Source organism: Zonotrichia albicollis, chromosome 3, assembly GCF_047830755.1.
Source record: "Zonotrichia albicollis isolate bZonAlb1 chromosome 3, bZonAlb1.hap1, whole genome shotgun sequence".
NCBI classification, from domain to species: Eukaryota; Metazoa; Chordata; class Aves; order Passeriformes; family Passerellidae; genus Zonotrichia; species Zonotrichia albicollis.
In genome coordinates, this window is record NC_133821.1 from 76,415,575 (window position 1) to 76,437,002 (window position 21,428).

The 21,428-nt window shown below is 45.0% G+C and overlaps 1 protein-coding gene across 1 annotated transcript in view; it reads right to left on the reverse strand.

Moving 5' to 3' along the window:
- The window catches only part of SLC35F1 (solute carrier family 35 member F1), a 231,655-nt gene extending 225,069 nt beyond the window's left edge, over window positions 1-6,586 (reverse strand). The window contains exon 1 of the mRNA XM_005492605.4: window positions 6,185-6,586. Coding sequence (XP_005492662.1) covers window positions 6,185-6,381 — 197 coding nt within the window. The 5' untranslated portion in view covers window positions 6,382-6,586. The remainder of the gene's footprint in view (window positions 1-6,184) is intronic.
- Window positions 6,587-21,428: the final 14,842 nt, after the last annotated feature.

Here is a 21,428-nt window from a genome sequence, read left to right on the forward strand (position 1 = left end):
GGATTACAGAGCACTTAGGATATCACATCACTTCAAACAACTCCTACTTCAGAACAGGACCAGCAAGGCTTGAATCTCCAAAAGTGCAAATTCTCAGGAGCAAAACAAGGCAAGAGGGACAAAGCTTCCCAATCCTGGCTTCTAAACCTGTTAGGAAATGACACTCAGACACTTTGAAACCAAACTTGGACAGATTTCCAGTGCATGCTACAGCAAAAACATGGAAGCCTTTTGTACTTTAGCTGATCTTCACTCCTAAATCAAAGCATTTTGGGTGTGCTATGGCATGCCAATAAGTAAGTGTGCATTCACTGAAATAAGTTGTTTGGAGAACAGGAAGAGCATCTTTTTCTCACATTTTACAGGTATTTCCCTCATGCACCCTAATCATTGGGAACACAGCTAGTTTGCAGAAACTGCTTACAAAATGGTGATTACAAGCTAACTAATGAGAAAAGGAAAGAATGGACAATTTTTCATCACTTCATTTCTTTATGCTCTGCCAGGATGCTTTCCTACGGGCAGATATGACCTTCCCACTTCCTCAACCAAAAAGAATAATACTAACAGGCACAAGAAAGCCAACCTAGTTGCTTTATTTATGCTCTGATCTCATTTTCTTTTACTTACTTCAGAATGGTATAAATATTTTTACCTGAAAGGAGAACTGTGGCTATCTGAATTGAGCTTGGGCTCATTTTTCTACAGTCACTGTTATTCTGGGTGGACTTTGAGGAGCTATTTGTACTTTTTAAGAATAAAAATCCCAAAGGAAGCAAATTCTTTTGTTTTGAAGAAGAAAGCAAAGCAACTGAAGGTCATGAATACTCACTCTTTTTTTGGATTCATAAATGATATGTTTGATCCTTGACTTGCTTTTCATTAAGGAAAAATGCCATAAATTATTTGGTTTGTTTGCCTCTCTGATCAGTCAACTCAATGACGTTTTTGCTTTGGGGCAATGAAACATCTCATCTCAATTTTATAATTATTCAGCTCCAAGTTCTTTTATTATTCAGCTCCAAGTACATAAAATCCCTATGTCTGATATATTATGCAGGTGTGTGTTATTAGGAAAAAAAACCCACATTGTGTTATAGCTTTCAATGCTTGCAGTGCCATTTAAACAGCTCCCATCCCTAAGAGTAAGTAGCTTTGACACAAAGGTCAAGTTCAAAGTTAGTCAGCTAGTGGGCCAAACTTCCTCAACTCCAGTATCAGGGAGGAATTGGGCCTGTAACACACTATAAGATCAAGTTTTACTCAGACTGAACCCAAACAGATGGGCTTTCTTTCAAAAATAATCTAAATTGCTTTTCTTCAGATAATTTTGTTCAGCACATCATTGCCTAATTTAATGAATTATACTCACTAGAAACATTTTTCTCTTCCTTTTCCTAAGACAGGAATTAGACCATGCAGTGGCTTTTACATAAGGCTGAAATTTACTTGACAAAGTAAAAAAGTGAGCAATGAAGCAGAGAAAGTCACACTGCTCCATAGATAACTTTTGCAATTCACTAGTGCAGAGAACAAAGCTATTTAAAAGATGAGATGGGACTGAATGGCTGAAATAACTCTTATTCCATTTTCTGATTCAAGTTGAGTATGTCTCTAACATTCTGATATGATTTTTAGGAAACTTCTGAGAAACACAAAGTGCCATTCAGCAACTGCCAGCAAGAAAAAGCCTGTGAAGACAACCTTGAAACAGCAAGATAAGGCACAGCCAGACTTTATAACTCGTATTCCTTAAGGAAGCTCTAACAGATATAAGTAGGTAAACCCAGAAAAATGCATGTGCCATCCAGCTGTATAAAAAAGTCCTTGTCAAGGAAAGCAATACAATAGCAGTGCCTTAGCCATGTCTCTGGAGACCTGAGTTCGTCGAAACAGCTATGGAATTTTTTTGTTTCTAGGAATAATCTCATTTACTTAGCTAAAATAACTTTGTCATAGTACCTAAAGATATTAACTCATTTTGCTTGCCGAAACTTCATTTTCCCCCCTGTCCTGCTGCCCAGGACTACAGAGATAATACCCATGTATAAGCAGGTATCTCGCTTGTTGGCTTTCATTTAGAGACAATTTGCAAGAACCCCCCAAAAGAGATTCCTTGGCAACCTGTTCCCCCTGTGTTTCAGCAATGTTTGTTGTCTGTCCAGTTCCTCTCAAGAGATGATAACCACACTTCCCAGTGTGAGACCAACCTGAAAATTAGTTCAAAAGGTTTCAGGGGCCACAGGAGAATCTGCCAGGTGAGTCTCTGCCCTTCAGGTCACCCAGGGAGTGCAAGAAAGGGACACAAGCTGCCTCTTGTGCTGGAATACAGCCAGATGGAGCAAGTTGGGACCCACCAACAGGTATCTGAAATACACAGGTACTTGCTAGGGCAGAGGCACAGAGAACCACAGAACTCCAAACCACATCATTTATCTTCTATCTCCCCACTAGAGGTGGGAATCAATGCGGAGCAAGTAAGTCACTGCCTATTAAGTGGTCCTCTACAAGCAGACAGAGTTTGTGGAGTCTAATTTTGGCTGCACAGAAATTTGGGGAAGCAAGTAATCAAGCAATCAAGCATCCATCATTATTCTTGCTCTCCCCTGCAGATAGCAGGGCACCGTCAGTCAGGGACACCTGCTCAGCAAATGTCACAAGGCAGGTACCAGGCAGGGCCCTGCAGATGGGATTTATGGACCATGGGTGTGAGTCACAGGTCCAGGAACATATCTGCAGCACAGCACCTCCCCTTTGAGCTGCTACAGCAACTCAAAGCCATCCTCTCCCAGCTCAGAACCACAGAATCATTAAGGTTGGAAAAGACCTCCAAGATCCTGGAGTCCCACCATTAACCCAGCAGTAGCAGGTCCACCATTAAACCAGATCCCTAAGCACCACAACTGCTTCAAGGACAACAGCAAGTTTGACCCTGTTGCAGCAGGTCCTGTTCACCATCACTGGCAGCCCAGAATTTATACACAAACTATTCCAGTAGATCCCATAATTGTGCTGAGCATCTCCAGTCCTTCATAATTCTAACCATTCACTTTTTTGTTTTAATTACTTTCTGCTTTCTTCTTAGGAACTTTTTTCAGTGTTTCCTGTGATCACTGAAATAGACTTTTACAGGCAGCCAGCTCTGCTTTCAGTGTGTTCTCTCCCAAATACCCTGCAGGGCTTGTTCCTGTGTTTCTCTATTACCTTGGAATCTACTGCGTGAACAGAGAGAAGTTGGAAGGTGAAGTTAAAATAAGCTTCCATAGCTTGGAAAACAATTTTAATTTGGTTTAATTGTTTGATTTTAATTCCTGAATTGCCATGGAAGGCAATTCAGGAATCAGAAAATGCCTGGGTAACGGAACTGCTACAAAGAAAGTGAGAAAGAAACAATGACCAGTTTCTGCCAGCGTCTGTGTCCTTTCTCCTGATGTCTTGTTTCCCCCTTGACCACTCCAGAGTCTGTCCCCTCCCTGGGCACAGTCTTCTTAGCAGTGCCTCTTGTGACAGGACAAGGGTTTTAAATTAAAAGATTAGATGTAAGGAAGAATTTTTCTATTATGAGGTTGGTGAAACTCTGAAAGAAGCTGCCCAGAAATGTGGTAGATGCCTCATCCCTGGAAACAAATCAGGGTGAGGTTGGATGTGGCTCTGAACAGCCTGATCTAGTTGAAGATGTTCCTGCTGATGGCAGCAGGGGTTGGATTAGGTGACCTTTAAAGGTCCCTTCCAACCCAAACCACTCTGTGATTGCACCAGCCAAAAGCAAGTTTCTGGCAGCCCCAGCTGTTGTCAGCATCCCCTACTTTGTGCAGCAGAAAACAGAAGCACAATGAATCAGGCAGGAACCTTCCACTAATGGGTGGAAGCAAATGGTGCACACAAAGTATAGATAGCACAGAGAAAGTGTTACCCTCTTCCAGGGGAAAACCAATTGGAAAAGCCAATGTTTGGTTTGTTGGGGTCTCCTACTTCTTTTGGGATATGGCATCCATGTTTCTTTCTTTCCCACATGTATTTTCAGACTATTGTTTTCATAGAGAATAAAAATATAAACACCGTGTCAGAATTCATTTCACTGCATCAACAGAAATACTGATGAAAGCTGTGATGTTTCATGGAGACATCAGTTCCCATGTAAAGTTGAAAGAAACTTAAGGAAATCTAACTTTTGAAAAATTTCCATTGATACACAATGTGGGACTGGCTAAGAATTAAAACACCTCAATAACATGTCTTCTCCTCCTGCGTTGTCACATAAATTTGGAAAAATTTTACTCTTATTTCATGTTTGAGGAGGAGGTAAGAACACAATCATGAAAAAAAGGGACTGACTCCTGTTCCTTAGACTGCTCTTCTGTGCTATGTGAGATCTCATTTCTAGGTTCAAGTTTATTAATCAGAACAAACAGATTTGAACTTCGGTCACCAGAGCAAATTTCTATCCTCCCCCTCCTAAAAAAAAACCCCAAAAAAATCCAACAAAACAAAACCCCACCACAACCTAGGTATTCTCATTTCAATCATACAATCTTGTATAAAGAACAACTGATTTGACATTTCATCTGCAACTCATTCATATACATGCATAAGCCTGCTAACTGTTTAAACTGTATGAATTAATCCAACACCTCCATGAAGACTGTGGTCCATCTGATGACTCCCCAGAGGTCATTATTACCACCCTTGCACAGGAGAGCCTACTGCTTTTTGTTTCTGACCTCTTCACCACATCTTCCTATTTCTCTTGGTGCCCCTGGAAAAACATCTTTTTTCTAGTGTCTTGTTTCAGGTCTGACACACACCTCAGGATGACCAAGCAGAAGGAGGGTGGGATCTTGCAAGCACAGGATGCATAAGATGACACGGACTGTCGGGTTAAGGAATTGAGCCAATCTTTCAATAGGGAGAGCTGCAAAATGCTTGTGGTACAAGAAAATGTGTGACTGAGTTGAAGCAGCTCTTACTTGTTTCAACTTCTTTTCAACCTTTGTCATGCTCAAATAACAAAGATAAGTATTCCCTCTGTCACTGAAGCTTTGGGGAAAACTCCTGGAATTGTAACAGTTAATTAACTGCGTGTAATAGGGATGTTCTGGGAGCAAAGTGCTTCACGTATTTTTAACAATGCAACACTTGTAGGAAGTGTATTTTTTTAATATTTAAAAGCTTCATCTTCAAACCTAACACACCCATGTAGAATAGCTGGGTTCAGTAGCTCGTCCATGTTACAAGGATCTGAAACTAAAGCCGGGACAATGAGGCCAAGGCTGGTAGCACCATCCCACTGCTGCAACCGCTCTGTTCAGCACGTAAGAGTCATTAGGCAGAAGTGATGGCTCCAGCTGCCCTTTCAGACAGGAGCCCCTTCTGGAGACGAGCAACCAGTTAGGCACTGGATGGACTCTGTTCCGTAGTAAAACCTCTGCCCTCATCAACTGCAATGCAAAAGAAACAACCGGCAGAGAGGGGAGCGCAAAGGATTAACTAAGATGGTTCCAGCGTTTTCTTGTGCCTTCGGTGAAACAATTTACTCCGAGTACCCTGCAGTTTTCCCATCTTTGCACTGACCGCTTTGAGCCACACGCAGGGGCGAAGGAGCGGCTCGCCGCTCGCCAGCAGCCCCAGCGTGCTGAGCGGGGCAGAGATCCCACACGACGCCACCGGCACCCCGGAGCATCAGGCCGCGCCCGGCGCCGCTGGCGGACCCGGCCGGGAGCCCGGGGGGCCGCCCCTTCCCGCCGCGCTCTCGCCCGCGCTCCAACTTGCCCGGGCTGCGGCAGCGGGGATGCTGCTGCCTGCTCCGCCTGTCCGCGACCGGCCGGGACAGCGGGAGCGGCGGGGGGCGCGGGGGCTCCGCTGCGCAGGCTGTGCCTGTGGGCACGGCAGGTGCCACCCGTACCGGCACCGGCACCGGCGGGGAGGGCGCGGGCTGTCGGCTCACGCCGCCGCCTCGCAGGCAACAATGGGCCGGGGGAGGCTCCGCGCCGTCGCTCCCTGCACGCCCGGGGCTCCTGTGGGGGAAGCCGCTGCCAGCCCAGCCCAGCCCGGCGGAGCCGAAGCGAGCCGAGCCGGGCCGGGCCGGGTCGGGGCCCCTCCGACGGCGGCCCTCGGGACCTGCGCGCCCCAGGGCGAGCGACACCGTGCCGTGTAGCCAGAGCCCCGCTCCATCCCCTGGCCTCACCTGTTCAGCACTTTCCTGATCCTCTGGCGCACGCTGGAGGAGGGCGCGGAGATGCCGCTCCTGCCGCCGCCGCTGCCGCCCTCCGCCGGCAGGTTCTCGATGGTGGCCACGACATGGCTGGGCTGCGGCGAGTGGTGCGGCGGCGGCTGCGGCGGCGGCGGGTGGCGGTGCTGGCGGTGGCGCTCGGGGGAGAGCATCGCGGCGGGGCTGCGCCTCAGCGGAGAGCGGGGCGCATCCCGGCGGGAGGGCGGCGGGCGCTGCTGCCGCCGGCGCTGGCTCCCTCGGCTTCCGGGCAGCTCCAGACCCTCGCCCGCTCCTCCCTCACTGGGCTGCCATGCAGCGAGGGGCGGGATGCTGCCGCCGCCGCCAGCGAGTGCCGCTCACGGCCGACGAAGTGGCAGCAGTTTGGCGACCCTCCTCCTCCTCCTCCCACACCCCCCGCGCCCAGCCGGTGCCTCCCCCCGGCGGAGCCGCCGCCGCTGCGCCGCCTCGATCCCCTTTGTTCCCGCTCGCCACCGCCCCGCGCTCCCCTGACGCGCGGCTGCTGCCGCGGCACGGCCCGGCACAGCACGGCACTGCACAGCCCGTAGCCCCCCGGAGCCCCTTGGAGCCCCCCGGAGCCCTGCGCGCCGCGGAGCCGCCGCCGAGCGCGGCCGGGGCCGCCAGGGGGAGCCCGCGGCGGCGGCAGCGCCCCCGGGGCAGCGCGGCCGGGCCGGTCCCGAGGGGTCCGCAGGGGACCCCCCGCCCCGAGGGCTCTGCCGCCTCCAGCTGAGCTCCGCGCTGTGGGGAGAGGGGGAGCCGCGTCGGCGGGGCCCGAACTTTGCCCCATTAAACCCTCATCGATTTTCTTCGGGTGTTTATTTGTCTTTTTGAGGCGGGTTTTTTGGGGGTGTTGTTTCCTTTGGGATGCTCACGGCTGGGCGGTATGGCACTTCCTCCCTGGCCGGGGCTGTGTGAACACCCGGGAGTTGCCGTACACTTGTCTTCTGAAACGCGGCACGGCCCGTGTCATCTTCAGCCAACTGGGAAAAGCGGAAAGAAGAAATCGCCTCTGAACAACGCCCTGGCTCTCACACTGCCAGAGGCACGTAAGGGACTGAGGGAGGCATGGCAGTCGCTGTAAAGTTCAGAGCTCCATACATTTTTCATAGAGACAGTGCACTTGAAGTTCATGCCTGGGCGAGGCTTGTTAAAGTGTTGTGTTTCTCGCGTTCAGATACTGGGAGACTCCCCAAAGAGAAATGGAATGAACGTGGGTTCAATATTTCTTACTCTAAACATAAAGATCTTTCGCTTCAAAATTTGAATTAGGCTCAGAGGAGGTGTCTTTTCAATCGATCATGTCTCTCTGAAACATATTACATGATAATTTTGCTAAGCCTTTAAGTGACATACATTTGAAATTTCACCTTCTTCATTCTATTGTTCCCCTCTACTTATTTTTGTTAAGGATTCTTTCCCTGTATTTCTGTTTGTGTGACCCTTACACAAAGCTGTGAAGATGAGATGAACATTCATGCTAAGCAGGGAAATGTGATTGTAAAACCATGCAGTGCCTCCCAGGGAAATCAGATAGATGTGATACTCAAAATTATATTTGCCTCTCTTTTTTTTATTTTTATGTTTCAGGTCGGTAACGTCTGTTTATAGGAACTCTTCCTTTTGCCAAAATCAATGTTTAATGTGTCGGTTTACTGTGAGTACCTGAGCAGCCTCCATCTAACAGGTCTTCAGATGAGATCCGGTGGAGCATGTTGCTTTACCAGAGGAATGCTTTTGAAGATGGGGCTCGCTCACTCGAAATCCTGTAAAGTTCATTCTCTGTTCTGGGCAAACAGCCAGCTGTTTTCAGCGCGAGCCGAATCTCAGTTGAATCGGATTATGCTACTGAGAGATCCTCCTCTCCCCGTTCCCCCCATGGCAACCACATGCTCCCATAAGTGGAGAGAGGATGAGGTTCATTCTCCCTGGCAGCTCTTGAAGTGGAAGGGGCAGAGGCCGGGGAGCTGCAGTGCTCGCAGCCGGGCGGTGCAGGGTTGGTTATCTGCGGGGCTGGCAGCCGAGGCTCCCTGCAGCCGCAGCATCTCCCCGCTCGCACACTCCGCTGTGCCCTACGCCCTCTCGCACCTGTTTGTTAATGTTTCCGTGCCCTCGGTTAAACAGGCTGTCTCGCCACGCTGCGGCTGGGTGAGTGCTCTGGAAGCGCTCGCTGTGAGATGGGAAAGGGTTGAGGTCAGAGATGTGTGCGCTTCTGGGTGCTCAGTGGCCATTGCAGACTAATCCGACAGCTGAGCAGACCAGAACAACAGTGTTTGTGTAACTTTATTCCCGCTGATTAAACCAAGTGAATGCATACCTGGAGTCCAATTTGGGATGTGCCCGTAAACGGGGGGGACTGTAGGGAGGCCCTGTCCTCAGAGCAGCCCCCTTATTTAGCAGACCCCATTTTGGCAATGCAGAGAAAAACTGTAGGTCTGTGCAGACAGCCCTGCTGCCATTGTGACAAATGGATTTCTTGCACATGCAGGTCCATCATAAATGCGATGCCAAACTTTTGCTGTGTCCAATGAAATTGTTGCCAATTACTTTTCACTTTGTCTCATCACCACACCATACCACACACAGAGCATTACACCATCCCATAGCTTCATGCTTTTAATATTGCAGCTTAGCCATGCAGGGCTTTTTCCACAGTTAGACAAAAGTACTGGGAGGAGCAATTGCACAGGATGCATTCTGTTTAGTAATATCAGCAGTGGACTGCATCATACAATCAGTAGGCACTGATTGAGAGCAGCATTTTTTAACATTTTAATAATTGCTCAAGATGCTGTTCCTGTGGCTCAGTATCCCTCAGTCCCAGCATTCCTGGTCTGATTTCAAACTAAGTGCTAACATGATCCGCTCCCTTGTAACTGTGACTTTCCATGTTGACATTCAATTATGGCACCTCCGACATTTTCATTTATGTAACACCCAACTGAAGTAGTTTTACCAGAATATCAGCATAGAATCTGTATAATTGTGAAAATTTCTTTTATGTTAAGCATTTCACCCCCCAGGTGAACATGCTAGAGGTTAGTCTGATGACTCCTTTTTGTCATTTACCCTGAAGAAGCAGTTCACCTTCCAGCAACTGAATCTGGTTTCAAGTGTATGTTTTCCAATATTGTCACATGAGCTTAAACCCAGGCTCTTGAAGGCACTGAACTGCCTCAGCCTTTTTGTTCTCCAACAGTCTCCATGAATAAAGGAAAAAACTCTCCATGGCCACCAGAGCTCACAGGGGATCAATTCCTTTTAACTTTTAAAGTTTCTGTCAATAAAGATGTACAAAGCGGTTAGAACAGCAGCCTCAGTGACTGCCTAACACACTGCCCAGGAGTCTGGCCTAAGCCTAAATCCTTGTGCCTGAAGCACAATCCTTAAACTAGATGGGGAAGTCCTCTCCTGGGGCTCCAATCTTGCAGCTGTGCTCTGTTCCCACTTGAGAGCTGGAAGGATTGTGGCAGGACCAGAGGCTAACCAGTAAACTAGAGGGACAACACAGTACCAGTAGAACTTGTAAGTAGGGCAGCGGTACTAACAAAGAAGACATTTTTATAAAGGCATGCTCCTATACCTACAAATAGGTTGAACAGTTTCCCTGGTTGCGAGGACTTGGGCTCTCACCTCTGCTTAGCCAAATTTTAGAGATTTTAAACTCAATTTTTTGCTTTTCCAGCTGAGTCTCCTAGAATTGGTGAAATTGCTTTTTCTGTTGGCACCCCTTGGTTCCCAGCTCCAAGAAAAGAACCCCAAATTCCAATGGTTGCAGTTCTGTGGAAAAGCTCTGGGTTCTCCAGAACTCTGAAGCAGCTCTCGAGGCTGCTTGTCTTATTGTGGGGATTCAGCCAGACAAAGCAGACTCTTCCGTCACATTTTTTTCAAGGATGGGAAACTGAGGTACTGAAGCAGCTCCAGCCAAGACAGGACATGCGCTGTCATTTCTCAATCAGCCATCAAGGATGCCAAGAGGAAGAATCATGATGGCTTTTTCCTCCCTCTGAATGACTATTATATATTTCCTGTTTGATTTGTATAGAATATATAAATTTTATGTTGATATGTAAATTTTAATATTTGATCTAACGTTTTATTTATCTTAAACATTTTTATTTTATTAAAACATTGCTTGATTATGACTAAGAAATCAAATATTACTTTTTTTTTCCTTCATCCCTGGAATGAAATAGTTGCAGCTGGAGGGAATGAGATCTTTCATTAACACACTCTGCTGCAACACCAGATGGATCAGCATTAGCTCATCCCACTTATTCCTGCATGGTGCTCCAGAGAGGGTTTAGTCATACTTCGGGTGAGTTTGGGTTGAGCACTATCCTGAAGCTGTAGTGCTTCTGTCTAGCTTATTTGAAAGAAACCCAGATATCTCTAAAGTCAGAGCTGCATTGGGAAATGCTGACTGCCTTCTTTTGGGGGACAAGCAACAGCCATGGAGGTAAAGTGTTGGTGTCAACAAAAGTCCTTTGCTGAAAATCCTTCCCAGCCCCCTCTTGGGCAGAGTTTATTAGGAGAGTGCAACTGCTCCAACCACTTCCCAACACACATTAGAAAGATTCACAGAAGTGACAAATTTCCAACATGGGAGGTAGACTATGACAGAAAAAATGAAGGGTAGAGCACAGTAGCACAGTCTTCATGTTATTCCTCAGCCTCCATGCACCACTGTCCCATTTTGGCACCATTATTACAGGTAATCATGGCCTCACAAGACAAGGGGTTGCAAGATGAGAAGCCATCAGTCATGAACAATGAGCATAATGTGTCTATTCATACATGTTAGATCATCTATGGAAAGGCAGTGTAGCTGTGGGGAATATCAGCACACAACTCACATACCCAGTACCCAGCCAAGAACTCCGCATCTGATGGAGCAAGAGGGGAGGAGCATGGAGGCACAGACAGAGCTGCTCTCCCCACTGGTTCTCTCTTCCTTGCCTTGCATGTGATGTGAGGCACCCCACCTGCATGGCAGAGGAAGGTTGTGGGTGGTGATGTCTGTTATTCACATCACATCATAAAAATACTTTATATTTTTCATTAGCTGCAGAAGGGAATATAACAACTGGCTAATAATTTTCTTTCTTGTAGGGGAATATTCACACACACGAGCAGAGACAGGGAGAATTGCATTGCAATGCCTTTGGAGCCTGAGACTAAGCAGCTGCATCCATATAAAGAAGATAGATTATACAATACAGAAAAGGTAAAATTAAATAGAATTTATTCAATTCCATCACCTTCGGTGAGCAGCAAAGGCACAATAAAAAGTACAATAAATAATCTGCGAATGCCTGAGCTTACAATAGTACAAGGTTCACAAGCAGTTCAGAAGCCGAACATCTGGAATAGCTCTGTTTCTCTAAGGAGGAGAATGGGGAGAGCTCCTGCCTCACATGTGATTGCCTCTTCTTTGAGATTTCCTTGCTTCACTGCTGCAGCAATCATTTCAGCACTTTGTCACAGCCGCGCAATCACCGGCAGCTTTTTGACAGTTGCAGACGTTTACCTACTTGTCCTCTTCCTAATTTGCATAAACATAAATGAATCCTGCAGAGATTAATTAAGAACAGTATTAACTTTCCTGCTTTGCTTGTAGCATAGGTCACTCACAGACTCAAAACCTCAGACTGGAAAGAGAGCTGAATCTCGAAAGCAACAGCTCATCAGCTCATCAGCTCAGGAAGCTGCGGGGAGGCAGACTGCTATTTCCCTTGCTGATATTCAGTACTGGAAAAGCAAGCAGGAAGAAGTCCCTAACCTGGTACCAAAAGAGAAATTATGTTATAATAAATCGTGTATTGCTGGTTTTGTGCAGCTCAGTAGCATTTTCAATCTACTTGTTCTTTTCACAAAAACACATTAAGATTAATTTCTTTGATTGTGTGATTCTTGTCCTTCCTCATTGCATTATTAAATGTTAGCCTACAACATGCCCTGATTTAAGTGTCTCTACTTGTCCAGAAATAACAAGTTTTTTAAATAATCATGTTCTTCTATGGAAAAACAATAACTCTTTTCAATGTTACTGTTTGACAATCAGAAAATGTGATACAAAGATGAGAAAAATCAAACCAATTTGTGTTGATTTGGAGGAAGCAAATCTTGAAAAGTGCATTTGAGGAGAAATATGACAATTTGATATTGCTTTATTTCCTTGCTTATCTGTACTTTATAGAAAACTCCCCAGTCCTGTGGGATCTTCTCTGCCTGGGGGACTCGGTGAGCAGGTTGGAGGGATGCTTCGACACACAGCTTGGGAAATATTTTTGGAAATGACACACCTCACAGCAGAGGTGGTTTATTAGTCCATTTGCAAGTCAGATAATTGTCAGTCTGTCAAGGAGAGGCCTGGATTTCCAAGAATGAAGCTGCCCTTGGACTGAAAGGCATTTCACTGCCCCGGTTTCAGCACACCCTCTCCATACAGCAGTAGCTCAGTGGAATGTGGAGGCCTGTGATGTACATGAGATCATTTAAGATGATCTTGAGGTCCTACTGGCCATGCCCTCTCTGGGTAAACAATGTCCAAACAAAAACTCAGGGTGAGAGTTGAGAGATGCAGAATGACAGAATCATTTCCATCAGAAAGGACCTTGAGGATCACCAAGCCCAGCCATTAACTCAGCACTGCCAAGGCCACCGCTAAACCATGGCTTCAAGCATCACATGTATGTGTTTTCCAAATGTCTCCAGGGCTGGTAACTCAACCACTTCCCTAGGCAACCTCTTTCAATGCTGAACAACCCTTTTGGTGCAACTTGTCCTGTCAGCCTGGTGCTTATTATGTGTGAGAAGAGACCAACCCCTGCCTTGCTGCAGCCTCCTTTCAGGCACCTGTGCACAGCAATAAGGTCCCTCCTGAGCCTCCTCCTGTCCAGGCTAAACAACCCCAGCTCCCTTGGTTGTTCCTTGTAAGACTTGTTCTCTAGACCCTTCACCAGCTCCTCTGCCCTTCTCTGGCCATGCCCCAGCACCTCAATTTCTCTCTCTATTAGTGAGGGACCCATAACTGAGCACAGGATTCAAGGTGTGGCCACACCAGTACAAGGTACAGGGGGACAATCACTGGTTCTGCTGACCACACTGCTTCTGATACAGGCCAGGACTGCCAGATTCCAGGGCAAAGTGACACAGCAGTTTTGCTGGACAAGAATTCCATCTGGAAAAAGGATTTCAACATTTAAAGCAATTCACCTCAGGAGAAAAATGAGAGTTCATTTTGTAAGGGAGAAAAGCCATTAGATGGACTGTGGAGAAATTAAAGAGGCTTCCCAAACAGTAAATGTGTTAACCTCTAGAGAAAACCAACCATACATATTGTATGCCTTAGCAGTATTGTAATATATCTCATTGACAGACTTTTGTCCTGGTTAATAACACCAGAGGCGTCTGGGTTTCTAATTATTGCTGTCATATCTCCCAGGGGGAAACAAAATGGTAGGGTTGAAACCTAAATTAAACCCACTGGAGATGGAAGCAAGGTGCCAGGGAGTGCAGCCCCAGCCCTGGCCCAGTGCAGATGCAGTGTGGTGCTCCCTCCTCCCCCAGGGCCATGGGAGAGGGGTCCAGGCTGCAGAAGACAGGAGCAGAAGGGTTGTGCTTTCAAGCAGTGGTCGTGACAGTGGTGCAGGTTTGGCTTTTCCCTCCTCATTTCACCTGCACACACCGGCCATTTGGGACACTGCTGCTGTGACCACAGCTGTGTTTTTGCTGGCACTGCTTGCCCTTCACCACTTATTCAAACTTCCCATGTCTTCTCTCCCTGGCCTTGTGTACCTCTAGTCCCACCTGCCTCACCTCCCCTGCACAGTCCCACCTTCTCAGAGCTGATCCAAAAATCTGTGACAGACAACTCAGCAACACTTTAGTCAATGCTGCAGGGGAGGAGAACGACTGACCTTTGGGCTGCCTTTCCTCCTTTTTGTCATTTCTAACTTCCCCAGGCTTCCCAGGACTGCCAGAATCCTGGTTACACCTTGAGCCTGTCCTGGAGTGTGGGAAACACAAGAACAAACCTGCTCTTTTTCTAGCATGACAATGCTCTAAAGACACCAAATCAGAGCAATTTTAGCACAGAGATTACAACAAGCCGGGTGCTTTATTAACTCCATCAAGCAATGGCACAAACTGTCCAGGATGGAAAGGCTCCATCCTTGGAGGTTTTCAAGATCCAGCAAGTGAAATCACAAGGCACCTGGTTTCACAGGAGATTGGATGTCACTGACATATTTCATGAAAAATCCCTTTGCCAGGATCTTTTCTCCTGAGAAGCTGTGAAGCTTCAGCTTCTCCATGTTTTGCTGCTTTGGAATGTGATTTGGAGAATTGTTTACCCAGCATGTTAATTGCTTTTACTTGATGACAAATCACAGCCAGCTGTGTCAGACTTTCTGTGCCTGTCATGGGTTTCTTTATTATTGTTCCTTTCTAGCTTTCTGATTAAATCCTTTCTTCTATTCTTTAGTATAGTTTTAGTATATAATTTTAAAATATAACATAACATGACATAACCTAACATAACATATCAGACTTCTGAAACATGGAGTGAAGATTCTCATCTCTTCCCTCATCCTGGGGACCCTCAAACACCACCACAGTTGGACCAGAGTCTTTCTGTGTTCCCTTCTATGGAAAGCTATCCTACAGTGCAGTGAATTAGGATTTTAGTTGTGCCAAGCTATGTTTCAGTATGTGTAACTGTGGGGTCAGAAAAATCCACAAGGGAAAAGAGATGGGAAGAGTAACCTTTTAACTACTTCTCATTTTATTAGGATAAAGTTACAGAAAAACATGAAAGGATGAGGATCTATAAAATGACTTACTCCCACATTCTGCAAGAACAAAGATAAAATGTATGCAAATAAAGAAACAACAAAGCGCTTGACAAATGCAAATTCTTAATTACTCAAATGTATTGGAAGGAATAGCAGAGATTCAGCTCTCTTGCCATATTCCTTGATAGACTGGAGAGAGGAGCACTTAGAATTATTGCCTCAGTAAGATTCAGTATGTATGTGACTGACTGGCTGTTTTAGTGTATCCATCAGCAGGGGTAACAACTAAAAAAAACCAGATAAAAATCAGAATACTTCCTTTGGAAGCAGCACTCTTTAGGGATATTTATTGTTGGTTTCTGGTGATTCTTTATATCTGGTACATTTTTGTGAAATGCCTTAATCTTTCAAAAATAAAGATTGATCTCCAGGTATTAACAAGTTCTCCTTTCAAAGTGTAAAGTGCCTTTCCATGTTATCTTTTTTTCATGTGTCAATTTGTTTTGCAGGCCTTGTTGGCAAGACCTAACTGCAATTCTGTGAGTGAACGAGAGGAGGGATTGTTGTTAAGCCAAGTCCAAAAGCTAGTGTGCAGAAGGAATTAAAGATTACATACATAACATTTTGGGGCAAGAAAGTCACATTTGCTAGTCACACTTTGAAAACAGGTGAACTCTTTGGGTGATTAATGAAAGTTACTGTCAGGTTCAAAGCTTTATTAAATTATTCTTTATTATATTAGTTCTACATTACTGAACTAGCAGGAGACATGATTTACAGGACAGCTTGTACTTAGGAAGGTACCACCTAAGGAGGTCATTATGTCAGCATCCTCAGCAGTGTTCAAGATGGAGAAGGATGCATGAAAAGTGGAATTTTTTCCATGGCTAACCCTAATTCATTCCAGAAGTTAGATTTGGTGATTAGAGAGTCATGTCCCACCTAGAGTCTGAGAACATGCCAATGGTTAATAATAGATTATCTGAATGAACACTGAATTTTGAAGAGATATGGAAACCAGAGTCTATGGGCAAAAGTGTTGGACCAAATTCAGCTCTTTTTGCTGACTGAGTTGTTACCTTCTCTTGACTTGGTCATTTTAACTTATTCTCAGAGCATGTTCAACTAACTCCCACGCTGAACTGATGCAGGTGGAAATTTTACTTGGTTTTCTCACAAACACGGTTCTTCTGATTTCTACACAGTTTTGTACCAAACTGCAGAGCTGGAGCCTCACCCTTCTCTGCACTTAGGATGGAGAGCAAGGAAACAGCATGAATAATGTGCTTGTCCTGGTGTACAAGCAGCCAGGATTTGCTTCTTCCTACACTGGGATTAATGAACATGTCTATCATATTCTGAAAAGTATTTGACTGTCATGCCAACAGAAGCAAGAGCTATTCTCAGTGATAAGAACTACTTAGCAGATAGATATAATGCTCATGTTCAAGTAAAAGCAAGTAAATTCCACCATAATGTGGTCCTGTACATACTGTGAAATCCTTCTTAAGGAAGCACAGCCTGGGTAACAGAGTTTAAATCCAGCTGAGATGTCTGGGACTGCTTTTCAGCTTTCTCTGACTCAGTAACCCAGCACACAACTGGAGAAAAAGTAACAGAAGGATAGTAGACATGCAAAATATTTCACAGCATCACTTGAAGGCTGACTTGCACCCATTAAAATGTATTGCCTGACAACTAATCCTGTAAACTACTGCTTACTGCCCCATGAAAAGCCTGCCAGATAATGCCAGCCTTTCTGCTTGCTCCCCTTCCTTGGACAAGCACAGACTGCATTTGCAGTTTGAAATTCACTCCCTCCACCTCAATATTTTCAAAGAATTTACCAGAAAGAAAAATGGGCAGCAAAGTTAATGTTACTGAAGGGGACGTGTCCTTTCAAAATCAATGAAATGAACAAAGACATTTCAAACTTTACACCCAAGACTTCTAGTAAAGAGTGGAAATCTGTGATAAAATAAACATAACCCACCTTGTGCTTAAATCCCTCTGGATTTGATTCTGAGTCCTTTTGAAATTACAAGGAAGAGCAGATGGGTTGATGCAAGATACAACCTCAGTACTGCGGTGCAGGAGCAAAGAAACCACAAGCCCCCTGCAGCACAGCATCTGCCATTCAGCGAGTGTCAGCAGTTCAGTGCTTTGTAGATTAAAAGAGAGATTCTTCTGTTCTTCAAAATACCATAAGTGGTCAGTACAATACCAGCACATGGGACATCTATTCACTCCAGATGAGGATCTCCTGTATGATAAAAATCTGCCTTGTGTCCAAGCCACATGTCATGACAAGACAGCAGCTTGTTCATTCACCTTGAATCGAGAGTGTACAAAAGTGTACAAAACCTGTACTGAAAGCAGGTCAAAGAGTTTGGTGGATGAGAGGCTGGACATGACTGGGCAATGTGCACTTGCAGCCCAGAATGCCAACTGTGTCTTGGGCTGAGTCAGAGGCAGTGTGGCCAGTGGGCAATGGAGGTGATTCTGCCCCTCTGCTCCGCTCTGCTCTGCTCTGGTGAGGCCCCATCTGCAGGGCTGCATCATCTCTGGGGCCCCCAGCACAGAAAGAACATGGACCTGTTGGAACAAATCCAGAGGAAAGACACCAAGATGTTTAGAGGGATGGAGCACCTCTCACACAAGGAAAGGCGGAAAGAATTGGATTTGTTCACCCTGGAAAAAAGAGAGCTTGGATGACCTAACTGCAGCTTTCCAGTACCTGGAGGGACCCTGCAAAGAGGATGGAGGGGACTTTTGACATGAGCACGTAGTGACAGGAAAAGGGAAAATGGATGTGGTTTTTTTGGGGTCTCCCGTCGTGGGGAGGAAAGATGAATCTGACTCCATGTTCTTAGAAGGCTAATTTATTATTTTATGATACTATATTATATTAAAGAATGCTACACTAAAACTATACTAAAGAATAGAGAAAGGATACTTACAGAAGGCCTAACAAGATTAAATGAAAAACCCATTACTCTCTCCAGAGTCCCGACACAGCCTGACCATGATTGGTCATTAAGTCAAAACAATTCACATGTTGAATAAACAATCTCCAACCACATTCCAAAGCAGCAAAACACAGGAGAAGCAAATGAGATAATATTGTTTTCCTTTTTCTCTGAGGCTTCTCAGCTTCCCAGGAGAGAAATCATGGTGAAGGGATTTTCTGGAAAATATGACCATGACAAATAGATTCAAATTAGAAGAGAGATTCAGATCAGATATGAGGAGGGTTTTTATTGTGAGGGTGATGAGGCAATGGAACAAGTTGCCCGGAGAAGTTGTGGGTCCCTATCCCTGGAAGTTCAGGACCAGGTTGGATGGGACCCTGAGCAACTTGGTCTAGAAGAAGGTGTCTCTGCCCATGTCAGTAGTGCTGGAACTAGATCATCTTTAAGGCCCTTTCCAACCCAGATCATTCTATGATTCTGTGAGTAATACCATAATTGGTTATGGTGTTTCCACCTGCTGGACCAGCTGCTGGGCTAGGAGTCCCTGTGGGTGACACACATCCCCCTATAAGGGGATGAGTACAAGAGTCATTGACAGGAGTCATACTCCAGTCATTTTACTTAAAATAAAAGAATTTTACAAGTAAAATAAAAGCTGTGTGCCTGTCCTTCCCAAGGGGCTGGATTTCAGACAGAGTGAGACATTGTCTTCTTGCTTTGTAGACTATTTCAGGGCTGTAGTACCCAGAGGAGGTGTTTGCAATGAGTAGCTGTACATGAGCTCTGGAGCTGTGTCCAATGATAATGCAGCAGTAATCTGTGCACTGAGCAAGATAGAAATCTGGGTAGGCCCCTTATGAGCTGTGAGGTTATGTCACACTAAGCAGTGTAAGCAGCTGCAGTGGCTTTCTGAAAGGTCTGGAGGGTTTAACAGCTACAGTATAGCAACAAAATATACCCAGGAAATGTCAGTGTGGCAATTTTGTAGGCTTTCAGCATAAAGCTTGGAGACACCCTGAGCATACTCTGGAAGCCAAACCATATTTTTTTTTACAATCCCTACCATGTGCCTGAAGGTCAGCACTGCTGTTTCTGACACAGAGAGCTTTTCAGGAGTCTCTTGTGGTGTTTTGGGGTGATTTTGCAGCAGGTGAAAAGGTTTTTTCAGCACAGGGTATTGCCTATGCACAGCAAAAATTAATGATGAAAAATGACAGCTAAATGGAATGGAAAGTGCAGGTTTATGACCATCACTGCTGTCCTGAAATTTTCCTACTCCCCAAACTGTGTATGTTTTGCCCATTTCTATGCCTCTTGACCTCTTCTTTCCCTTCTTCCACCATTTCACTGCTTTTTGCAACACACAAGGTGGTATCAACAAGATCCATTTTTCTCCTGCAAAGGAGGAAAACCTAAGCTTTGACTTTTTTCCTTTGCCTTGTGACTTTGCCAGTCTGAGTAGACTGGTTAAAAGAGAATAATGATTGGCATTCATGACAGGAACAGAACTGATGCAAGATAAATCAATGGCAGCATGGGCTAAACCAGCTTCAGTACATCTATCATAGTAATTTCCTAAGTTTAAATCAATTTAATTAAACTGACTCACTTTTCTGCTAGAGACAAGGCTTTACAGTGTGCCAACTTTAATCCATTGACTGAATTAAAATAATAAAAAAGGGCTAGCTGCCAACTTTCAGGTTCAAGATGATGAGTGGTTGGTAGTGTCACGGAGAAGGAGCCATACAGAGGTATCTGGGTGTGATTTTAAAAGGAGGAGTTTAATCAGAATGAAGAAATTTCTCTTACAGTGCAGTGTTGTGTAGTAAACAAAGCCTGAATTGTTACCCCTGTGCATTATCAATATCCTTGTAACACTTGCCTCTGGTGGACAATCGCCTCTTAGCAGAGTAAAAAGCCTTGCATGCTGACAGAGACAGCATAGCTGATCATTGCATGTTAATAGCTGGCCAATTTACAAAGCAAAACTTACTGGTTTAAGTCACTTTCCCCTTAAAACCACTTGTTTCTAGGGTAAGTCTCACCCCTGGAGAAGATGGAATAATACAGCTACAAGTTTTAAAGTAAAATTTGTATCAGTTTGGGCATATGGAGATTTAGTTCAGCTCAGATTGTTAGTGAAAACTTCCTAAATTGTAGTTTGAATCTCCTAAACTCTCTAGGCAAACCTAGACTTCGCCGCCTCTCTGCAATACTTTCAAGTTATGTACAATTACTGTGTCAAGGGATATTTTGGGATGCAACCCCAGAGATCTCTGGTTGAAATGCTCACAGGCATGGCAGGCTATGAAGTCCTGCCCTTTCCATGGAGAACATTTTGTTTATGGCTGGGGCCATTTTTACCAGACCCAGTTTTGCAGAGCTCGTCAGCTGCAATAAGACAAAGAATGACTTTATGTGAAACTCTTCATCATCCTTCCTTTCCAGCTGACAGATGACCTCCAAGCAAACATCATTTTCAAGCCCCTCTATTACAGCAAAGTTGACTTATTGTCATGTCATTGTTGCTGGCAGTCCCTCTGCCTGCACTGTGGCCACTCAGAGGCTCACATCAAACACCAAGGTGACGTTACCAACTTAAAATTTTCCCCTGTAGAAGGGTTGGGAATTTTGTGTACAGACCATTAATGATACAAACCTGTTTGCTTTATTATTCCCTAGGTCCCAAAAAACCATCTCCTTCTTCTCAAGTGCACATTCCACTTTGAAAGCACAGATTATTTGTATGAACCTGATAGAATGTGTCACATAGATGTGGCTTTCTGTTGCTTGTCTGCCCTTCCTTCCTTGCCCTAAAACCATGAGGGGAATTTAAGTGTCTTGATGACTGACGTTTCTTTTAAGACAAATTATTGAAGATTGTTAACATGCAGTTTCTCATTCTGGATGAGACTAAATTAATTTCAACTGGGTCCTATTTCCCAGAAAAAAAGCCCCAACTATTCTAAACTCAATGATAACAAGTCCTTAAAAAAAAATTCAAAATCAGGGTTTTGTCTTTGAGCACACGTAAGATTATACCTTAATTGATAAATGTTCTCATACAACTACTTCTGTTTTTCTGATGGCTGATTTTATGTGGTTGACTTCTTCCCGTCTCGTTTCTGACTTATTTTTTTTCTCCAGAGTCTGTCTGATGTCTAAGGAGCAAATCACAGCAAATAGCTCCTGTCTTGTCCAGCTAATTGCTACACTGACACTATGAGCAACAGCAAAAAGAAGAAGATGGGAATTTGAGCAAAAAGAAAGTGAAATGCTACGAAAAACAGACACAAAAGGAAAAAGACAAGACTAGGAAACCATCAGTGTTGCACTCGAGTCCCTCCTACCATGTTTATAAATTTTTTTCTCCTAATAACAGAATTGATCCTCACAGTGCTCCCTCAGGTCTGCTGCTATATTTTTTGCTTATAT